Source organism: Nyctibius grandis, chromosome 1, assembly GCF_013368605.1.
Source record: "Nyctibius grandis isolate bNycGra1 chromosome 1, bNycGra1.pri, whole genome shotgun sequence".
Lineage (NCBI taxonomy): Eukaryota > Metazoa > Chordata > Aves > Nyctibiiformes > Nyctibiidae > Nyctibius > Nyctibius grandis.
This window is the reverse complement of record NC_090658.1, coordinates 31417423-31437208: the sequence shown is the minus strand read 5'-3', so window position 1 is coordinate 31437208 and position 19786 is coordinate 31417423. Positions and strand designations below refer to the sequence as shown.

The following is a 19786-nucleotide window of genomic DNA, read 5'->3' as shown; positions in this document are numbered from 1 at the left end:
CGCTAAGCAAAACATCCATGCCTCCTATTTCAGAACCTGTGTTTTCCTGAAACGATTATCAACAGTAATTCTCAGTGAATGCTAATAAAGCTGATGTTCTTCACTCTGAAAAATAAATTCGCAATCCAAAAATGAGACTCTTGATCATCCTTGCATTTGAAGCATCTGGAAAGGCCTTGTAAGAAAAAAAACCCCCAGCATATCTTCCTCTACTCCTCTGGTGATCTGCTTCCGAGAGCCTCAGGAAACAATTTCAGATTATCATATCTGTATGTTTGACAGCAGACTTTCCACAGCCTTCACCTTCGCTAGATGTACAAAGATGAAAAATAGCCAAGCAGGGCATTTTGTTTCCTCCTTTATCCATACAATAAGAGAGCCTTGAAGGTGTTGAGTTCAAGAAGGTTCTAACCATGTTTTCCAGCAGAAACTGATGTCTGAAGCTGCTAATTAATGCTGGCACCCTACGCAGCCCCTCTGTGTACGCGTGTAGCCCCGAAGCAGTAAGGGAAAGTTTAGAGCTAGGCTTCCCACACTGGCACCACCCTTCCCCCTTGGTTCTCTTTTTGATTTCCAGGCAGCAAGCATGCCTCAGGTCCTCCTTCTGATCTCCGCGACCCAGGTCTACCTTTGGAGTTCACAAAACTGCCTGGTAGAAACACAGTGATCCCAGTCACCAAGTCCCTCCTCACCTTGGATACCCCCCCCACCCCAATATGTACTACAGCTAAACTCCACCCCACAGAGTTCCTACTGGCAACTTGACTCTGCTGCCCAGATATTACACACATGCTATTTTTTCAATACATTCTGGCATTCAACGTAGACAGTCAGGGCTCCTAAGCACTTCCTTTGAATATAAAGCAGAACACCCTGCAGCTGTTCAAAAGAAAATGGCACTGAGAGGGAGAAAAGCATGTGTTGGGTGGGCTAACTCACTGCTATGGCAGATATATACAATGCACTGAAGTGAGCCAGCAGGAACCAAAAAGCATCCATTTCTCCATCTAGGTGAGAAAGTACTGGCAAGAAGTTAACTGCATAAGATAAATGCACGTAGGGGAATATAAAATTGACATTGTGCTGTTTCAAAAACCAGCTGTGCTGAACGGTCAGAGTTTATTCTATTATGGCCTGACCCATCAAAGAAACAAATTTTAAAGATCAACAAGTAATTTAGCCAGTTATTACTACCACAAAGTGGTTTACAGGTCTCATTTTCCTCTGCCTTACCAGTAGTCACTAAGCCTTAAATGCCATGTCAAAGACAAGCCAGCAGCTCCAACAAACACACAGCAACAATCTACAGGAAAACCTGCAAAATCTGAGCTTGAAGTCTCAAACACAGAGTTACTGACATTCCCTCATGGAACTTCCTGCTTTTACACAAATAAATTGCTCTGAAGTACAGAACCTGTGGGTGGTAACTACCTCATCTCAAATCAGCCATGCTATTCTGCATTTCGGAGTTTATTCCTAAATTTCTGAAGTGAAGCCTATGTATTTGCAGAACCTGTGTTACTTCTCCAATGGCAAAACCAGCATTTAGAAGCACTGCTGCTCACTATAAAGGTCTTAAATGGATAGAGGCAGTAGCCATTTACTCAGGAGGTAGAAAAAAAAGAAGTTATGAAATAAAACTGATTTTTCATCCAGAGGAAAGACTCAAACCATTGCCGCTAAGGTTGGAAAACTGCATGGCTGTTCCTTCCTTTCATAGCATACGAAACAAGTAAGTCTGCAGGTTTCCTCTCTAAGCTCTGTTCAACTCCTTTTATCTATATTCTGAACCCTGTGCTATGAGGGAATAGAATTCTCCCCAGGTGCCACTGAATCCATCCATATAATTTAAAGACTAATTGATATGCACGCTAACACAAATCCATTCCTGGCACAAACGGACACGAACCAGCTAGGGGGATACTTCTTCTCACTGCATTAAGATGGTAGATAGAAGGCTATCATGCTCATTTGCTTAATTCTTGTCTTAGATCAGACGGTGATCCTTGGAAAGAGGTGAATACACCTGTTTGAACCTGCCAAAACAGGAATCCAATCTTGGATAGTGTAACTCAAGAATTCATTCTATTTCCTCATCATCCAGGGCAAAAAAAAAAAAAGGAAAACAAAAAAGCTAAAAATGTTGAAACAAATCCAAACCAGAAAACCCCCTCAGATTTCTATTTCTAAAATTCTTTTAGCTTTAAGTATCTGTGTTATCATTAATACGAGTCAGGAGACTAGCTTAAAGCTTTCCCTTCATATATTTGGCATACAAATACTCAATATCATTACCAGTTCCACAGAGTATAGTCCTGATTATTGCAATACATCACCAAGGTTTTTTTAGGTTAATTTTATAAAAACAACAAGGGATCATAACATGCCAACAAAAGCAAACATTCATGGTTACCAGAGGAAAAAACCCATCTCAACCCTTCTAACTCCACATAATACATCTCTTTCATTTAAGTGATCACAGAAACCTAATATATGTTTTGTATTCTTGTGGCACAGTACCGTCATATCACAGGTCATATCACCAGGTGCATACTTCCATTTTTTATCACTTTGTATTATTGTCTGGGGCATCAAAACAAAGATAAAAACATTTGTGGGTCACTCTCGCCAGCTAGGGTGTGAACACATCACTACAAGAAGTCAACTTACAAAAGCTCCACCCTTAAGAGTTTTGAATATCGTAGTTATAAAAGTTGTCTAGCATGATCAAATGCTACAGCCAAAATATTAATTTATCCCTGCTTTAGATCCTCAGACCCTGCACCCTTGAGGAATTCAGCAAACAAAACAATATTCTGAGAATTTTAACAAGCTTTTTTATCACAATGTCCACTCACAAGATGTACCAGGTTTCCTTGCCTCTTGCCTAATGATGAACTGGAATCATATAAACAGGCTGATCTGATTCTCTAAAGCCATACTTCTAAATCTAAGTGAGGTCACACCACCACTTTCATGAGAAAAGTGGTAAAACCATTCTACAGCACACACAATCGTATTACTTGGAGGTGAGGTGGGAGGGGTTGGAGGTACAACTATCTTGACACAAAAATTGTAGTATAGATTGGGAATATCACAGCATCGACTGAGAGACAACTGACTCCTTATTCCCTATGAAGATTATAGGCAAAAAGACAGCTCTACTTTATGGCTGTCAACAATACTGCAGTACTCCACTAGTGCCCATAAAGATACTGCTCAAAGAAGGAATGAGTTGTTTATTTTCAACATACAAGAAATAGCCTGACAAGTAATGGAAAAAGAATTCAAACTGGAAATGCCAGTTTAATCATGCACTTTGAGATCCTGATTTTACATTGGGTTTTTTTTGGAGCAAGTGGAAGCACCTGGTAAATGACATTGCTTATATACCACAGAAGAGCTCTCCCCACAGTAAGTCTGCACCAGACTATGACAAACAAATCTTGCCAGATGATTACTTCACAGGCCCTTAGTGAAATTAGTGATGAAGTCAAGGACATTTGCTGTCAGTAAACCACTTCTAATCTAGAAGAGGACTTTGTATTTTGAGGGCTGGCTGTAGCAAAAAAAAAAAAAACTTTCTGCTAAAACAACACCAAGACAACAGACACAATTCCTCATGCGAAATTTACTTCCTTTTTTATTGATCGTCTCCAAGATACACATTTAATATTTCTTGGCCTTCTGAGCTTTTTTGCACTACTTTTACCGTTATTACTTTTGTGATAGCAAATATGTGGGTAGAACAAAAGCATCTGCACCTGACAGCTACATTGATCCAAAACACCAACCCACCTGCTTCTTTTTGAGTCTTTATGTGCAGAATAGCAGCGCTTCCCAAAAGTTTTCTGTTATTTCTCTTTAAAATTAGTTTTGAGACTCCAAAAGCAACAGAATGGTGACTTATAGTTTAGAAAGAGAAGGAATACTAGCAGCTATTAATTTAAAAGAGTTACGACTCCTGTGCCAGATGCAGAACTGCTACAGATACAAAGACGCTATCATTTAACAAAACATGCACTGTCACATTGGGCAGCGATTAGAAGTTGTTGTATGTTATGCCAGAAGAATGTATTGTTGTAACTTAATGGGGGGCCGTCCAGAAGACAAAAAGCAAGCTGGCAAACAACAGAATAGGTTTTGATAAGCAGTCTGGGAGCAACTATAAAGCAATAGAGTATCCACAAAATTGATATCCTATTTCCAACCTCAGGCTAGGTACGGACCTTAATTTTTTTCCAGTGCTGGGAGCTAACCAATTAGAGCTAAAAGATGACTAGAGAGTAAAAGTCTCTGGAAGAGTGGGCGAATCAGGAGGACAAAGTCAATTTTACATGAACAAAACAGGAAGAAGGAAATATTACTAGCTGGAGATAAAGGACTGTGTCAGCCACACTCTGTGGGGGGTTCTGCAGGCTGCCAGACCTATGGGACTTCTGAATGGAACATTTTGTGATGTGTGAACATGGGCTTTAAAGAGGGAAATTCTTTCTTTCTAAATAAACAACGCATTATTTTAAGATCACCTGAGGGGCAAGAGGGGTGCTCACTAATATTATTTCTTCCAGGTAAAAAATCTATCCCTAAGACAAGCCAGGGGAGGTAATCACAGTCAATCCCACATAGAACACTGCCCAAAAGGCTGGCCTTTGAGCTGGGAAAAAATTGACAGAATCCATCTTAAGAAAGGCTTATGATCAGAATCACTGACCTGGAGGGGAGATACCTGATGCTGTCAGGAGTCCTCTCTCCCAAATGCGCTGGAGATAGTGCTTTGAAATAATATACCAGAACCAACTGTTGCTGCTGCATCCATGAACTTCTTTTAAAAGCGTACCAACATGGACAGGATGTAAGAACACTAAGTTTTATCCTGGGTAGTCTGCCTCCACAGGAGTCAACGATTTTTCAGGTGACACCTCCCCATGTAAAGGTTGCTATTATTTCTATCTTTTATAGTCATGGCAAGGCAGTGTATTTCTTCCAGTTCACTCTATCTTGCAATATGTCCAACATAGCTAGCTCTCATTCTTCCTCTATCCAATCTTCCTCTATCATTGCTTGCAGTACATCCAAGTGCTCAAATTCAGTCATTCTCTGACTGTAACATAGTGCGTTTGTTACTATATGCCACCTTTCAAGCAGAAGCGATCTTCCTAAGTTCATTTTTCGAAACAATTTGTGCTTTTGGATATCCAGCTGTTTTTCAACATTCTTCTCCAACAGCTCAATCCAAAACATCCCAGTTCATCTCTCACTGTACTCAGTGTCTAGCTTTCATATCCCTCCTCCCTATGCACCATATCAACCACTGAAAGGTGAAGTAAACGTTTAAGTTTAAACACTCCAACAAGGGGCACTTCTAGACACATTTGGGTCAGTATCATTGGGCTCATGCCAAAGGATGTTGTATGTTAGCTGAGAAACGCAGTATATTTTTTCCAATTGCTTCAACCACTAAACAACTATGTGACATTCTGAATGATTCCTTCTTTAAAATATATAATGAAAGAGTTTAATATGAAAATAAAAAAGCAGGAACAAACTCATCTTAATTACATACAGTCAGAGATCAATGAAACAGTATGAGATGGGCCAGCTATGACCTTAAGTTTTTATGTATTATTCTTTCTTTTGTTTAGGATATACATCCAGCTACATGGATGCCATCTACAGAGCCCTAAGGTCCCTTAATGCAGCTTTCATCTTCTTTTCTTGATACATGCCATCAAACTACGCTTCCCAAAAGAGTTGTCATTATGAATGGAGCCCCCAGGCACCACATTACACAGCTGCCTGGTTCATATCAATGTGAATTGGAAAAAATAACCAACCACTTTTAAATACAGCTTTAAAATCATGCAGTTGAACTTGCCTATACTATTTACATGAAGCATCCTGTACTCATTCCATGCAGTAGTAAAATTTACTACAGTTTTTCTGTAAGGCAATAACAACTGGAGATACACAATAGCATCAGGTCTTTCTCTCTTCAAAGAGGTTTTACAAAGCAGCAAAGCCCTCCCAGCATAAACTGTACTTTAGACCTCTAGAGTCTGGAACAGCTTCAGATTTGATACAAACTATAGGTGTATTCTGTTACTCTTCTTGCTTTCCCTGCCATTTGATTCCTGTTCTTCTTTTTCTTCAGAAATGCTTTTTCTATTTTTTTTTTTTTGTCCTGCGACTCTGATGCTCCTTCTTTATTCCCTCACTCATTGGTTATTTGCTGGCTAGTTTAGAGAAAGACACACCCTGACACAGGCTAGTCATAGAGGCAAGAAGCCAGCCCTTACTCCTGCATCCCTGTGTACCTGTGAATGAGTCTCACTGTCAACTGTGTTACGTATCACAGTGCACGCAGGAAGCGAAGAGGGGTTCCTCTGAGAGCACACACTATAGCAAGTCTGTGTCTAAGAGTAAGCATGAACTTGTGGCTTTCACTACCAATATTAATTGTTTCTACCAGAAAAAACCTGTTCTGCTACTCCTTGCAAGGTCTTTCTGCACATGAAGATTGGCACTGCTAGAAGCATAGGAGATAATATTCTTTCCTGCTTTGGGGAAATCAGATTACCAGACAGCATAAAGAAATGCACCCAGCAGCCCTCCAAGCTACTTTGCACACCATCTTTTCTCTGTTTTGTCCTTCCTTGAAACATAAGCAAGTGCTGGAGTAAAGATCCAGGACTTGATGGACCAGTTGGTTGATCTGACATGGCAAATACTCTGTTTCTCATGTAAACAACCAGTTTCTTCTTCCTCTTCCATGTCTGTCTTATCTATCTTCTAGTGTTTATAGTCCTCAATGAACATCTGACCTTTGACTGTATGATGTGACCTTTGACTGTACAATGAGGTTTTTTACTATCCTTACTACTTTCAAACCACAAAACCCAATTTAGCAGCCACTGGAGTACTTCCTGTTTCAATCATACCCATGTTCACACTCTGAAGAGATGCTGGCATCATTTTAAGAGCTTTTCCATTACTAATTTTCACTTAATTCTCAAAGATGTGCACTGACAGTCTTAGCTCCTCACATACACAAAGTAAGTAACCTCAAAAACACAGGCAGCAGAATTATTTTAAATGGCAGCATGCAGCTTACAAGGAAAAGCATTATATGCTGATATAGCACCATAGTTCTAAAAGATCCTAAAGCAGGTCAAGGAAGGTTTCTCCCACTCTACTCTGCTCTCATGAGACCCCACCTGGAGTACTGCATCCAGCTCTGGGGCCCTCAGAGCCCATAAGAAAGACATGGACCAGTTGGAGTGAGTCCAGAGGAAGGCCATGAAGATTATCAGAGGGCTAGAGCACCTCTCCTATGAAGACAAGCTGAGAGAGTTGGGGCTCTTCAGCCTGGAGAAGAGGAGGCTCCGGGGAGACCTTACAGCAGCCTTCCAGTACCTGAAGGGGGCCTACAGGAAAGTGGGAGAGGGACTCTTTACAAGGGCATGTAGTGATAGGACGAGGGGGAATGATTTTAAACTGAAAGAGCATAGATTTAGATTAGATATTACGAGGAAATTCTTTACTGTGAGGGTAGTGAGACACTGGAACAGGTTGCCCAGAGAAGTTGTGGATGCCCCCTCCCTGTCAGTGTTCAAGGCCAGGCTGGATGGGGCTTTGAGCAACCTGGTCTAGTGGAAGGTGTCCCTGCCCATGGCAGGGGGGTTGGAACTAGATGATCTTTAAGGTCTCTTCCAACCCAAACCACTCTATGATTCAAGCTCACATTTAGATAGCCTCAACAGATAGAGAACATCGCACTCAGCTGCTGGACTACACCTGTGGAGGCTGTTCCCTCTCTCCACTGAGAAAGCAAGCTGTCTAAAGACAATGCTGCATGGATTTAAAACATCAGTTAAATACAGGCAATTCTGAATGGAAATTTGTCTTCCAGCAATACAACAGGATTTTCTACAGTTTGGCTGAGAAACTCAGCTAGTATGCAATCACCAGAAAATATTACAGTAGCTTTAATTTTTGCACAGAACAGACAAATTCATTGTTTTGAAAGGTCATGACAGTGAAATTGCAAGGAATTCAATTCATCTCCCTCAGATGGATGAAGGACTGAGTCAAACATAGAACAGTGGAAACCTCTGGCTCCAAGAAGTCTGTGCTGGTTCAAACCTGCTCTTAGGCAGCCAAACCATCCTTTCAGCTATACATTACTACAGCTTGTAATTTTCAACTGATCTTTTTCCCCAGCTGTGCTACTGCAGCAAATTGTGCCATACATGAGCATCAAAAGAACTGTCAATACAAGAAGAATTTGTTTGTCTTTAATCAGGAAGTTTACCAAATATGAAATTATTTGTCACACAGACAGACATCATCATAGTTGTCTTACGCTCATTTCTCCACGTGTAAAGTGACATATGAAAAAGTACAGGGAGATATATGGGAGAAGACATGATCAGCACAATATAGAAAGACAAATATCGGAAAAGCAAACAAACACAAGGATTAGTTTTAAAAACAGAAAGACCAAGAAGACAGAAAATCAAAAGAATACCCTGAGCCTCACATGTTTTAGCTTCACAGTACACCCAGAAGGAGAATGACGCACCAGTAGCATACCTGATTTAACAGGCTCCTTGTGTATAACTGAGAACAACAGAGCTACTGAGCACATAATTCCTGACTGGATGTACCGCATCATGCAATAACTCTTACCTAAAGCTTTCTGGGTATTCAACAACAGCCATGTTGATAACATCCAGTGCATGCTGATAGTGTTTCTGAGCTGAAAACAGGAGGGCCAGCAGATGAAGTGAATTCATGTCATCTTTGCACAGTTGCAGTGCTTCTTGAAGATGTTCTATAGCATCAGAAATCTGGGAGGAGATGGGGCAGAAATAAAAAGAGAACACATTTTTTCTTCAGTCCTACATTATATCCCAAAGGTAAGAACAAATACAGTCATTAGAAATTCTGAAGAAATCCTACGTAGGCACCTATGAGAAAGGCTTCTCTCTGAACAGTTTGACAAAATTAACAGACTGCACTGCTTGAAAAAAACCACACGTTCTAGAGAAAAGAGTCTGCTGCATTACTAAATCACTGCTTATAAAGAGGAGCGGCAGACCTGACCCAATCAATCCCTTCTTACTTTGGCATGCTGCTTCTATGCTGTAAACAGATTCACTATATATGCCCAATTCTCAGCTCCATTTTCTAGGATGAGTGGCTGGCTCTTCACTTGTGGGAGAGCATTACACATCTCTGTTGCATTTTGTCTCTTGTGATGGCTGTACAAGGCCTTTCATGATTTGAATCAAGAACATAAAAATTAAGTTTGAATGTTCAAGGGTAAAAGAGTCAAGATTCAAAATGCTGTCAAAAAAAGAAGTATCTTTGCAAGCAGTGATGTAAAGAGCAGTCCTGACACTCACAGCAGCAGCATGTCACTAGAATCAAGTCTCACTTGGCAGAAAACTTAACATCTATAATGAATGCAAGTATATCACATGCTCTTTGTGATCCAATACCCTATTTTAGGCTGTCTGTTCAAAAGGGAACTTCTTAGTCGATTTTCTTTCCTTTAGCTACCAGTAAGTTTTATATAAAGGATTTTCTTTAAGATTCTCTAGTGTCTGAAATTACTGTTACTTAAATTATTCCAGATCTGTGTTTGGCCCTGGAAGCCTGCAGAAAACAAAACAGAAAAATGTATACATTTCTTTTCCTCCTATATACCTTCCCTTAAGAGATGGAGGACGTAGCTCCTTCTTTCCTACTATGAGAACTGCCCACCTACAGAATCACAGAATCACAGAATCAGCCAGGTTGGAAGAGACCTCAGGGATCATCGAGTCCAACCGTTGCCCTGACACCACCCTGTCAACTAGACCATGGCACTAAGTGCCATGTCCAGTCTTTTCTTAAACACATCCAGAGATGGTGACTCCACCACCTCCCTGGGCAGCCCATTCCAATGTCTAATAAACCTTTCTGTAAAGAAATTCTTCCTGATGTCCAACCTGAACCTCCCCTGGTGAAGCTTGAGGCTATGCCCTCTTGTCCTATCGCTAGTTGCCCGGGAGAAGAGGCCAACTCCCACTTCACTACAACCTCCCTTCAGGTAGTTGTAGACTGCAATAAGGTCACCTTGGAGCCTCCTCTTCTCCAGGCTAAACAACCCCAGCTCCCTCAGCCGTTCCTCATAGGTCAGACCCTCCAGACCCTTCACCAGCTTGGTCGCCCTCCTCTGGACTCGCTCCAACACCTCAACATCTTTCTTGAAGTGCGGGGCCCAGAACTGAACACAGTACTCAAGATGCGGCCTCACCAGTGCTGAGTACAGAGGGACGATCACTTCCCTAGACCGGTCGGCTACAATATTCCTAATAGAGGCCAGGATGCCACTGGCCTTCTTGGCCACCTGGGCACACTGCTGGCTCATGTTTAGCCGGCTGTCGATCAGCACCCCCAGGTCTCTTTCCACCGGGCCGCTTTCTAACCACTCTTCCCCCAGCCTGTAGAGCTGCATGGGGTTGTTGTGGCCGAAGTGTAAGACCCGGCACTTGTTCTTGTTGAACCTCATGCCGTTGGTCTCAGCCCATCTATCTAACCTGTCCAGATCCCTCTGTAGGGCCTTCCTACCCTCCAGCAGATCGACACTCCCACCCAGCTTGGTGTCATCTGCAAATTTGCTGAGGGTGCACTCAATCCCTATGTCTAGATCATCTATAAAGATATTGAACAGCACCGGCCCCAGAACTGAGCCCTGGGGGAACACCGCTAGTGACCGGCCGCTAGTTGGACTTTGCCCCATTCACCACCACTCTCTGGGCTCGGCCATCCAGCCAGTTTTTAACCCATTTAAGAGTTCACCCATCCAAGCCCCGGGCAGCCAGTTTGTCCAGGAGGATGCTGTGGGAGACAGTGTCGAATGCCTTACTGAAGTCTAGATAGACTACATCCACAGCCCTGCCCTCATCTACTAAGCGGGTCACTTTGTCATAGAAGGAGACGAGCTTGGTGAAGCAGGACCTGCCTTTCATGAATCCATGTTGGCTGGCCCCGATGCCCCGACTGTCCTGCATGTGCCGTGTAATGGCACTCAGGATAATCTGTTCCATCACCTTGCCTGGCACCGAGGTCAGGCTGACAGGCCTATAGTTCCCTGGATCGTCCTTCCGACCCTTCTTGTAGATGGGCGTTACATTTGCTAATTTCCAGTCAGCTGGAACTTCTCCAGTTAACCAGGACTGCCGGTAGATAATCGAGAGTGGTTTGGCAAGTTCGTTTGCCAGTTCCTTCATTACTCAGGGGTGAATCCCATCCAGGCCCATAGCCTTGTGGGTGTCCAACTGGCACAGCAGGTCACTAACTGTCTCCTCCTGGATTACAGGAGGTTCACACAGCCCGCCGTCCCTAATTTCAGGCTCTGGGGGCCGAGTCTCCTGAGGACAACCGGTCTTGACGTTAAAGACTGAGGCAAAGAAGGCATTGAGCACCTCTGCCTTTTCCTCATCCCCTGACACTACACTACCCTCCTCATTCAGCAAGTGGTGGAGGCTCTCCTTGACCCTCCTTTTGCTGTTGATGTATTTGTAAAAGCTTTTTTTGTTATCTTTGACTGTAGCAGCCAAATCAAGCTCTAATTGAGCTTTGGCCCTTCTAATCTTCTCCCTACACGACCTGGCCATGTCCCTATAGACCTCACAAGTTACCCGACCCTTCTTCCAGAGCAAGTAGGCTCTCTTTTTTTCCTTAAGTTCTAGTCTAAGTTCTCTGTTTAACCAGGCTGGTCTTTTTCCCCGATGGCTTGTCTTCCTACACACCGGGACAGCCTGCTCCTGAATATTTAGCAATTCCCTTTTGAAGCATGTCCAGCCTTCCTGGACACCTTTGCCCTCCAGGACCGATTGCCAAGGGACTCGGTCCACCAGCCTCTTAAACAGGCTAAAGTCAGCCCACCGGAAATCTAAGGCAGAAGTTCTACTCTTGCCCCTCCTTACTTCCCCCACTATCGAAAACTCTAACATTTCGTGGTCGCTACTCCCAAGACGGCCACCGACCCTCACATCTCCCACTAGTCCTTCTCTGTTCACAAACAACAGGTCAAGCAGGGCCCCTCCTCTAGTGGGCTCATTTACCACTTGCATGAGGAAGTTGTCCTCCACACATTTGAGGAATCTCCTAGATTGCTTCCTCTCTGACATGTTGTATTTCCAGCAGACATCCGGCAAGTTGAAGTAGCCCACGAGTACAAGGGCCGGCGACCGGCCGGTGTAGTGTCGATCTGTTGGAGGGTAGGAAGGCCCTACAGAGGGATTTGGACAGGTTAGATAGATGGGCCGAGACCAACGGCATGAGGTTCAACAAGAACAAGTGCCGGGTCTTACGCTTCGGCCACAACAACCCCATGCAGCTCTACAGGCTGGGGGAAGAGTGGTTAGAAAGCGGCCCGGTGGAAAGAGACCTGGGGGTGCTGATCGACAGCCGGCTAAACATGAGCCAGCAGTGTGCCCAGGTGGCCAAGAAGGCCAATGGCATCCTGGCCTCTATTAGGAATAGTGTAGCCAGCTGGTCTAGGGAAGTGATCGTCCCTCTGTACTCGGCACTGGTGAGGCCACATCTTGAGTACTGTGTTCAGTTCTGGGCCCCGCACTTCAAGAAAGATGCTGAGGTGTCGGAGCGAGTCCAGAGGAGGGCGACCAAGCTGGTGAAGGGTCTGGAGGGTCTGACCTACGAGGAACGGCTGAAGGAGCTGGGGTTGTTTAGCCTGGAGAAGAGGAGGCTCCGAGGTGACCTTATTGCAGTCTACAACTACCTGAAGGGAGGTTGTAGTGAAGTGGGAGTTGGCCTCTTCTCCCGGGCAACTAGCAATAGGACAAGAGGGCATAGCCTCAAGCTTCACCAGGGGAGGTTCAGGTTGGACATCAGGAAGAATTTCTTTACAGAAGGGGTTATTAGACATTGGAATGGGCTGCCCAGGGAGGTGGTGGAGTCACCATCTCTGGATGTGTTTAAGAAAAGACTGGACATGGCACTTAGTGCCATGGTCTAGTTGACAGGGTGGTGTCAGGGCAACGGTTGGACTCGATGATCCCTGAGGTCTCTTCCAACCTGGCTGATTCTGTGATTCTGTGACTGGGCGGCTTCCGACAGCCGCTTGTAAAATGCCTCGCCCGCCTGCTCATCCTGGTTGGGTGGTCTATAACAGACTCCCACTGTAATGTCCGCCCTGCCGACCTTCCCCCTGATCTTCACCCATAAACATTCAACCTTGTCATCCTCACCATCTTCCTCAATTTCAACACAGTCCAAGCACTCCCTAACATACAGCGCTACCCCACCGCCTCTCCTGTCCCTCTTAAAGAGCCTATAGCCATCCATAGCTGCACTCCAGTCATGAGAGTCATCCCACCACGTTTCTGTGATGGCAACCACATCATAACCTTCCTGCTGTACAGTGGCTTCTAGCTCTTCCTGTTTATTGCCCATACTGCGTGCATTGGTGTAAACACACTTCAGCTGGGCTAGCGGCCTTGCCCCCGACGCAGGCCTGTCACCCCTAGGTTCATTTGTGGCTGCCCTGGTCTTATCCCCCTCCCCCACCTAGCAAAGCTCTGCAGACATTCTCCTGCCTTGGCATTCCACCAGTGTCAAATACTCACCGCCTCCACAGATCATGCAGGAAAACAGGTAGCACATAACTAAGGAAAGCAACAATTACAGAGGTTGCTGATTATCTAGATCCCAGGTATACTTCTGGAGCCATGGTACACATTTTGTTCATGGGCAACTTCATCCTAATGTCCATGTGACATTTCAATCTTACTGTGCATATGCAAGCCAAAGTATTTAACTACTCTGTTATTGGTGACTCCATGCAAGTCTGGAGATCAGCACGACTGCTCCACGGACATAAACCCAAACTTGCATCTGGCTCACAGCTTCAAAACCGCTGAACGTCCTGTCTTAGATTCAGGTTGGGATATATGACGTGAGTGCTCAGCTTTAAAGAATTACTGCTTGTCGTTGGAGCTACTTTAACCACATGTATTATTATAGCCTACTGCAAAGGTAATCACATTGGCTTAAATCACCAATTATCCTTCAGCAGTTTACTAGGACACATTTTCTTACAATGTAGAAACACTAGCAATGACAAGACAACTTGGAACCAGGACAACAGGCATGAGACTGTGGTGGGCTCAGATCCGCCCGTCCACGAAGTTCTTCAGTATGTATACCAGAGGTATATAAATTTGACTTGCTAAAACAAAGCCGCTATCAAGACTCTTCTTGTTCTCAGGACTAAAAGCACCTGTATTTTTTCTATTCCTCTGTCTCAGACCTGCACAAGTAGTCATAAAGAAATCCCAAGTTTGGCGAAAAATAAGTTCATTTAGAAGAAAAAGAAAATATGTAAACCAAACTGGAGGGAGCTTTGAGCAACCTGTTCCAGCTGACCCTGCTTTGAGCAGGGATTGAACGGAGTGATCTCCAGAGGTCTCCTCCAAACTCAACTATTCTATGATTCTATTCAAAGACTTGGGAAGGTGATCCTATTTTGCTAGTAAGATTCAGACAAAGAATAATACTTGCAACTAGTGTCTTTTCTGAGGGACTTTGAAATTGTAAGGATACTTGACCTTACTTGCACGTGAACATGCAAACTAAGTCACTGAGACTTTGCTTTATATGTGCAAATGTCTGATGATCACACAACTGCAAGTTCATACCCCTAACATAGGCCAGCTATCAAAGAAGCTCTCCAACTCCATTGCAATATACACGAAATAAAGCAGCACAAAAGTAAGTTCTGGTCGCTCCTGCAAACCTGTGCCTGCTGAACAGGCAGTCACATACTGTTGAGATAGATATAATCTAAAATAATTTTCCCCTCTTCTGTAGCATAGGGCTTGCAATGGTTACATCTCATTTCAGTGCTTCCCTCTAGTACCATCAGAGTCACAGGCAATGGTTGTTTTTGGAAGTTAATCATGCTTCGCTCACACCTGATTGTTTAACTTGAGCCCAAAAAGATTCCTGAGTGCTGTAACACCATTAGTAGCCTACGCAGTACTGCTGCATAATTAGAAACAACGGACAAAACACAGATAAGAAAAAAATACGCTCTAATAACATGAAGGAACTATATTCCTTTATAGGAAGCACTATACAAAACAACAACCTGCAGCAGACCAGGTGCAACAAAATACAAACTAAATTTCTAGAACAACAAAAGCAAAATATTTGGCATCAGTCAACACAAACTTCTTTTGAAAAGCAGAGATCATCTATTGACAGATGCCACAGCTTCTTTATTTAAGTAACTATGTAATACGAGAAAGATGGAAGGTGGCAGCCCAGATGGCACCCTGAAACTTCAGAGCTGTATCAGAGGTAGGCTGCCAGTTTAAATTCCCTACAAGTCCTGTGCTTTAAAGTAACCTTATTTCAGCTGGACTGCAAGTCCGAGTGGGGCCTGCAATTAGAAGATGCTACCCTTCTCCGATTCATCTTTCTGTTAATAAATATACCACACGTATTCTGCATGGCACACAGGTATATTCAGATCACACTGATTAGGAAGCAATGATACTGCAGTAAGCCAGAAATAGCATCTTGCAGCACTACCAAAATAATGCCACAATATGGATTGTTTAGGCTGCCTCTTATATAACGGGATTTATTTCAGTAATGCTATATGCTTCCTTAAAAACAATGCTGGGATGTTACAATTGTAGGTATATAAAGGAAAACAGTATTAGCGTTAAAAATAATTCCCAAAAGTAGAATGCACTTGCATATTTAGAATAGTAAATGAAACAGGATCTTGTAAGAGGAGTTTTCAGGCCTTATAATTTCACATCAGTTGTGAGTTACAGTTATTTAACCATTAAAACTATCCTCTCCATCTCTTTTTATAACACAGGGATTATAGAAAGGAGAAAACTTTATTGACTGGCAAGAGCTTCCATTGAAAACAGACTTGCTACAGTCCTCCAGAACTTCAGGAAAGCAGGCGCAGACATATCTGTGAGTTAAGTTATTGCTTAATTCTTACTACAAGCTGGTTTTCATCACCAGAAAAATCTAGACCAGGACCTAGACAGAAAAGCAGCATTTTACTGTTCAGCAGAGAAGACACTAGCTGGTCTGGGAGAAACACAGACCAGCACTACCCACATCCAGCAGTCACGGAAAGAAGTGCCTCTTGATACCTACTAAAACAGAGCTACCCTCCTGGGCCAAAGACAAGAGAGCAGCCTCTCCTTCCTGAATCTAGAATAAAAACTGTGGAGAAAACAGCTGAAATATTTTCTCTGGTGTCTTAACCGATCTTTGTTTTATTTTTACATCCAGACACTCTGGAAGGCAGTAGGTGTTTTTTGGATATTGCCACTTGAAACTTCAGGTCTGCTGGCAGCCCACAGATTAAATTGAGAAGGGAGACCTCTAATTCTCAGCTGCTGGCCCCTGGCTGTCTTTCCCTTCCTATTTTCATGCAAAGAAAGGTCAAATCAAATCAAGTATTAAAATGGTACGAAACCCCCATATGTTGTTTTTATGTAGCTGATACTGATTTACATGGCATTCAAGGTCAAAAACACCACCACCCCCCAAAACAAGAGGGAACCAGCACTTAAAATTAACAAGAGTGCTGACTCTCTAGAGTCATTTCCATAGAAACTGGCCTGCTAAAAAACAAGGCAAGGCATTAAAATCAGTGAGCTTTAAAATGTTCATTCTACCTTGTTTTTGCTGATCCAAATGCTGTTACCACAGAAACAGGAGAAGCAGCCGTACCAGCTGCTGGGAGTTGGGAGTTACAAGTCTCATTTGTTGATCAGCTCGGTGGGCTGCCAGCCAGGTGCTACAGATAGAGATAGCTACCACAGCAAATGCTGACCTTGGCCTCGTGGCACTTCAACTTTGGGGGAAAATCAGATTGAGACCCTCCTTACAGAAGAGGGTATTCCACTCTGTATTTTGCTGAAAAATCCACCCTAAAATGCAGTGGGGCTGACCTAGACCATCCAGGAGTCACTGGTATCTTCCTGTTGACTCTGGTGGTCTTTTAAGACACAGAGCCACACACACAAACACAAGCAGGAAGCACATCATCATCACCTTTCATGCTGGTTGCTGGTGGTTTTCAACTGCCAACTTTGTGAAAAACTTTTATAACCATTCCTCTTGTCATGTTCTCATCGCATGTCAGAGGGAAGCTTAGGCTTCTCCATTTCCCCTCTCCCTTGCCCAGTGCTGACAGAAACAAGTACTATTGGAAGTATTTTACAGAGTCTTCCAAGGAAGAGGAATGCTCCAGCTTTGCCTGGCACTCTACTGGTCAGCTGCCTCTCTTGCTTTGTTCCATGAAAACGCTCTCTTATCTATGCAAGCTGATACCTACATTTTTCCTTGTTGGGTAAGGTTACCTCATTTATTGACCTTGACTATGGAAACAAAAGGGCCTATTTGTTGAGAATAACATTCAGGTATTACATTATAACCTACTGTGTAGGAATGGCCTGATTTGTTGGTACTGTAGCATCGCCTGATGAAAGACCTGACTGTGACATTCAATAGTTAATGCAATCTATCAAAAAAAGGTATCATTTATCTTTCAGTTAATCAGAAAGAGAATATATTAGATACTTTCAATAATTAAAGATATTAAAAATGCATTACCGAATGTTTATCATTAAGTAAACTGGCAAAAGAAGAGTAGGATATTTTACAGCAGTCTAAAAATAAAGATTTGTCAGGTGCCTCCTCTCTCTCCAAGCATGTGTTAAAGATTTATATCTCACTAGATGGAGAAGAGCAGGACCAGCATCACAGGGGTCAGGCTGACACTACATAACGCACTTAGATCACACATCTATGGTAGCAGGGGCAACTGGCAGAACATCAAGGATGAAAATACACAGGTGAGGCAGACAAAAGAGAAAGTGAACATGAGGATAAGAGACTGAATGGAAAGAACAGGAGGGAAGGGAAATGATGAAATGAGATATATGAAACAACACTGTAAAGACAGGCTACAACTGGAGAAAGAAAGGGTAATGAGTTAAAATGCAGTGAACCAATAACAGTGAAAACAACAAAGAGCCAATGACCACAAAAACCTTGATTTTTTAAGGACAGCAACTGAAAAGCTGTAATGCTTTTACTCATGGCAAGATGCAGAAGAGGCAGCAGATCAGACAATCTCCCTAAAAGGCAAAAGCTGTGAGAGGAAGAAGGGTAGCTGGGTATTTTTTAATGAAAGACCCTGAGCAAACTGCATCATAAAGCAGCCAGTAGGCAGATGAGAAAGTTAAATAAGCCATTTTAATTATCCTTTCTTATTGCAGGCTTCCTCACAGCACACTGCTGTCATTATGAAAGGGTTACAAAAGTGACATTATCAAGAGTGTGCTCTCTTGGAACAATTAGTTTAACCTAATGAACACACAGCTCCCCTAATTAGCTCAGGAAAGTAAGAAGGATCCAACTGTTTGACTCTGTAGTGTAGACTAAGGAGAGAAAAACTGCAGCAAGCAGAAAGCTTGCCAAAGAAGGAAACTATGATGATGAAATTTCAAATCTAGCTAGAGAAGCTTTTAAAACATAGGGGCTGTTCCAATAAAGACTTTGGCTTTTAAGCAGAAGGGACAGAGAAATAAAATACATCCCTATTATAAAAAGAAGGGACAGAAAAATAAAGCACAGCCCCAATGTTTTTTCTGAAATGCAGTGCAGTGTATTTTCTGATCAGCTTTATTTTTGTGAGTTAACACCTGCAGCAGCATTCAAATGCCAACTGATCCCACTCACTGCAGAGCTCCAGCACCCAAAGCCTAACACCAAACGTGCCCAAGTATGGAATAAACCAACCCCCAGCGCAGAGGCATGCGATCTGGTGTGATATAGAACCAGGAAGTAATGAGAGAGCCTTTGGAGTGGCCTGCAGCAGGACACAGCATGATACCCAGGGAACAGGAATAAACACACCTGGCTCACCCCACCCAGACAAAGTTGCTCCAAGTGGGAACAGCACTGCTCACAAGTTAGAGCTGAATGCATGCCCTAAGGAAGGTCATTCCATGTGCTATAGAATTACTATTTAAAAAATAATAATAAAAAAATCTTACACGATCATATTCTGATTGATTGTTATCGATTCCAATGCAGGAAGGAAAGGATCCTGTTTAGCAAGGCTGGGTCTTGCTCAATTGGACTGTCCTTCTCCCACCCTCTCATGACTCAGTGGTTGTCAATTATTGCACCTACCTGTCTGACAAGAGCCAGCTGCAGTGACAGGTAGAGGATGATTTGGTGATCTTCCGGGGCCAAGTCACGTGCTCTTTAAGGACGACCACACAACACAAAAAGAAAAGTGACTGTTAGATTGTGCTTTGCAGAACTCCTTCACCATGAGTCACACACAAGCACAGAACAAAGCCCACTCCTCTCCTACAGAAAACTAGTCCAGTAACGGGGGGGGGAGCACACCGAAACTAGACAAAAAACACATCAATGCTGGTGTGGCTGAGCCAGGCTCATAGGAACAAGTATGAGAAACACAACGGCCAGGATGTTATACAATTTACACGCTCCTTCATTAAATGCCACTTAATGTTTTGGAAGTCGGATAACTGATACGGAGAAAGTAGCTCTTAACTCATGACAAACCCATTAAAGCATTATTTTAAGTAATTGAGGTGACAGAGATAGTTGTCCAACTTGTTCCTATATTGCCACTTTTCAAACAATAGGAGAGGGTTAGGTTAGCACTGAGAAAGTAATAATTGTTTCTGCT

At 43.1% G+C, this 19786-nt stretch overlaps 1 protein-coding gene across 4 annotated transcripts in view; it reads right to left on the bottom strand.

The window, feature by feature from the left end:
- Positions 1–19786, bottom strand: part of TTC7A (tetratricopeptide repeat domain 7A) — a 189829-nt gene that overhangs the window by 87373 nt on the left and 82670 nt on the right. For all 4 annotated transcript variants that reach the window (XM_068423941.1, XM_068424103.1, XM_068424014.1 and 1 more), the window contains exons 14-15: positions 19258–19330; positions 8692–8852 (exon numbers count right to left, since the gene is read on the bottom strand). In XM_068423941.1, the coding sequence (XP_068280042.1) occupies positions 8692–8852; positions 19258–19330 (234 nt within the window). The remainder of the gene's footprint in view (positions 1–8691; positions 8853–19257; positions 19331–19786) is intronic.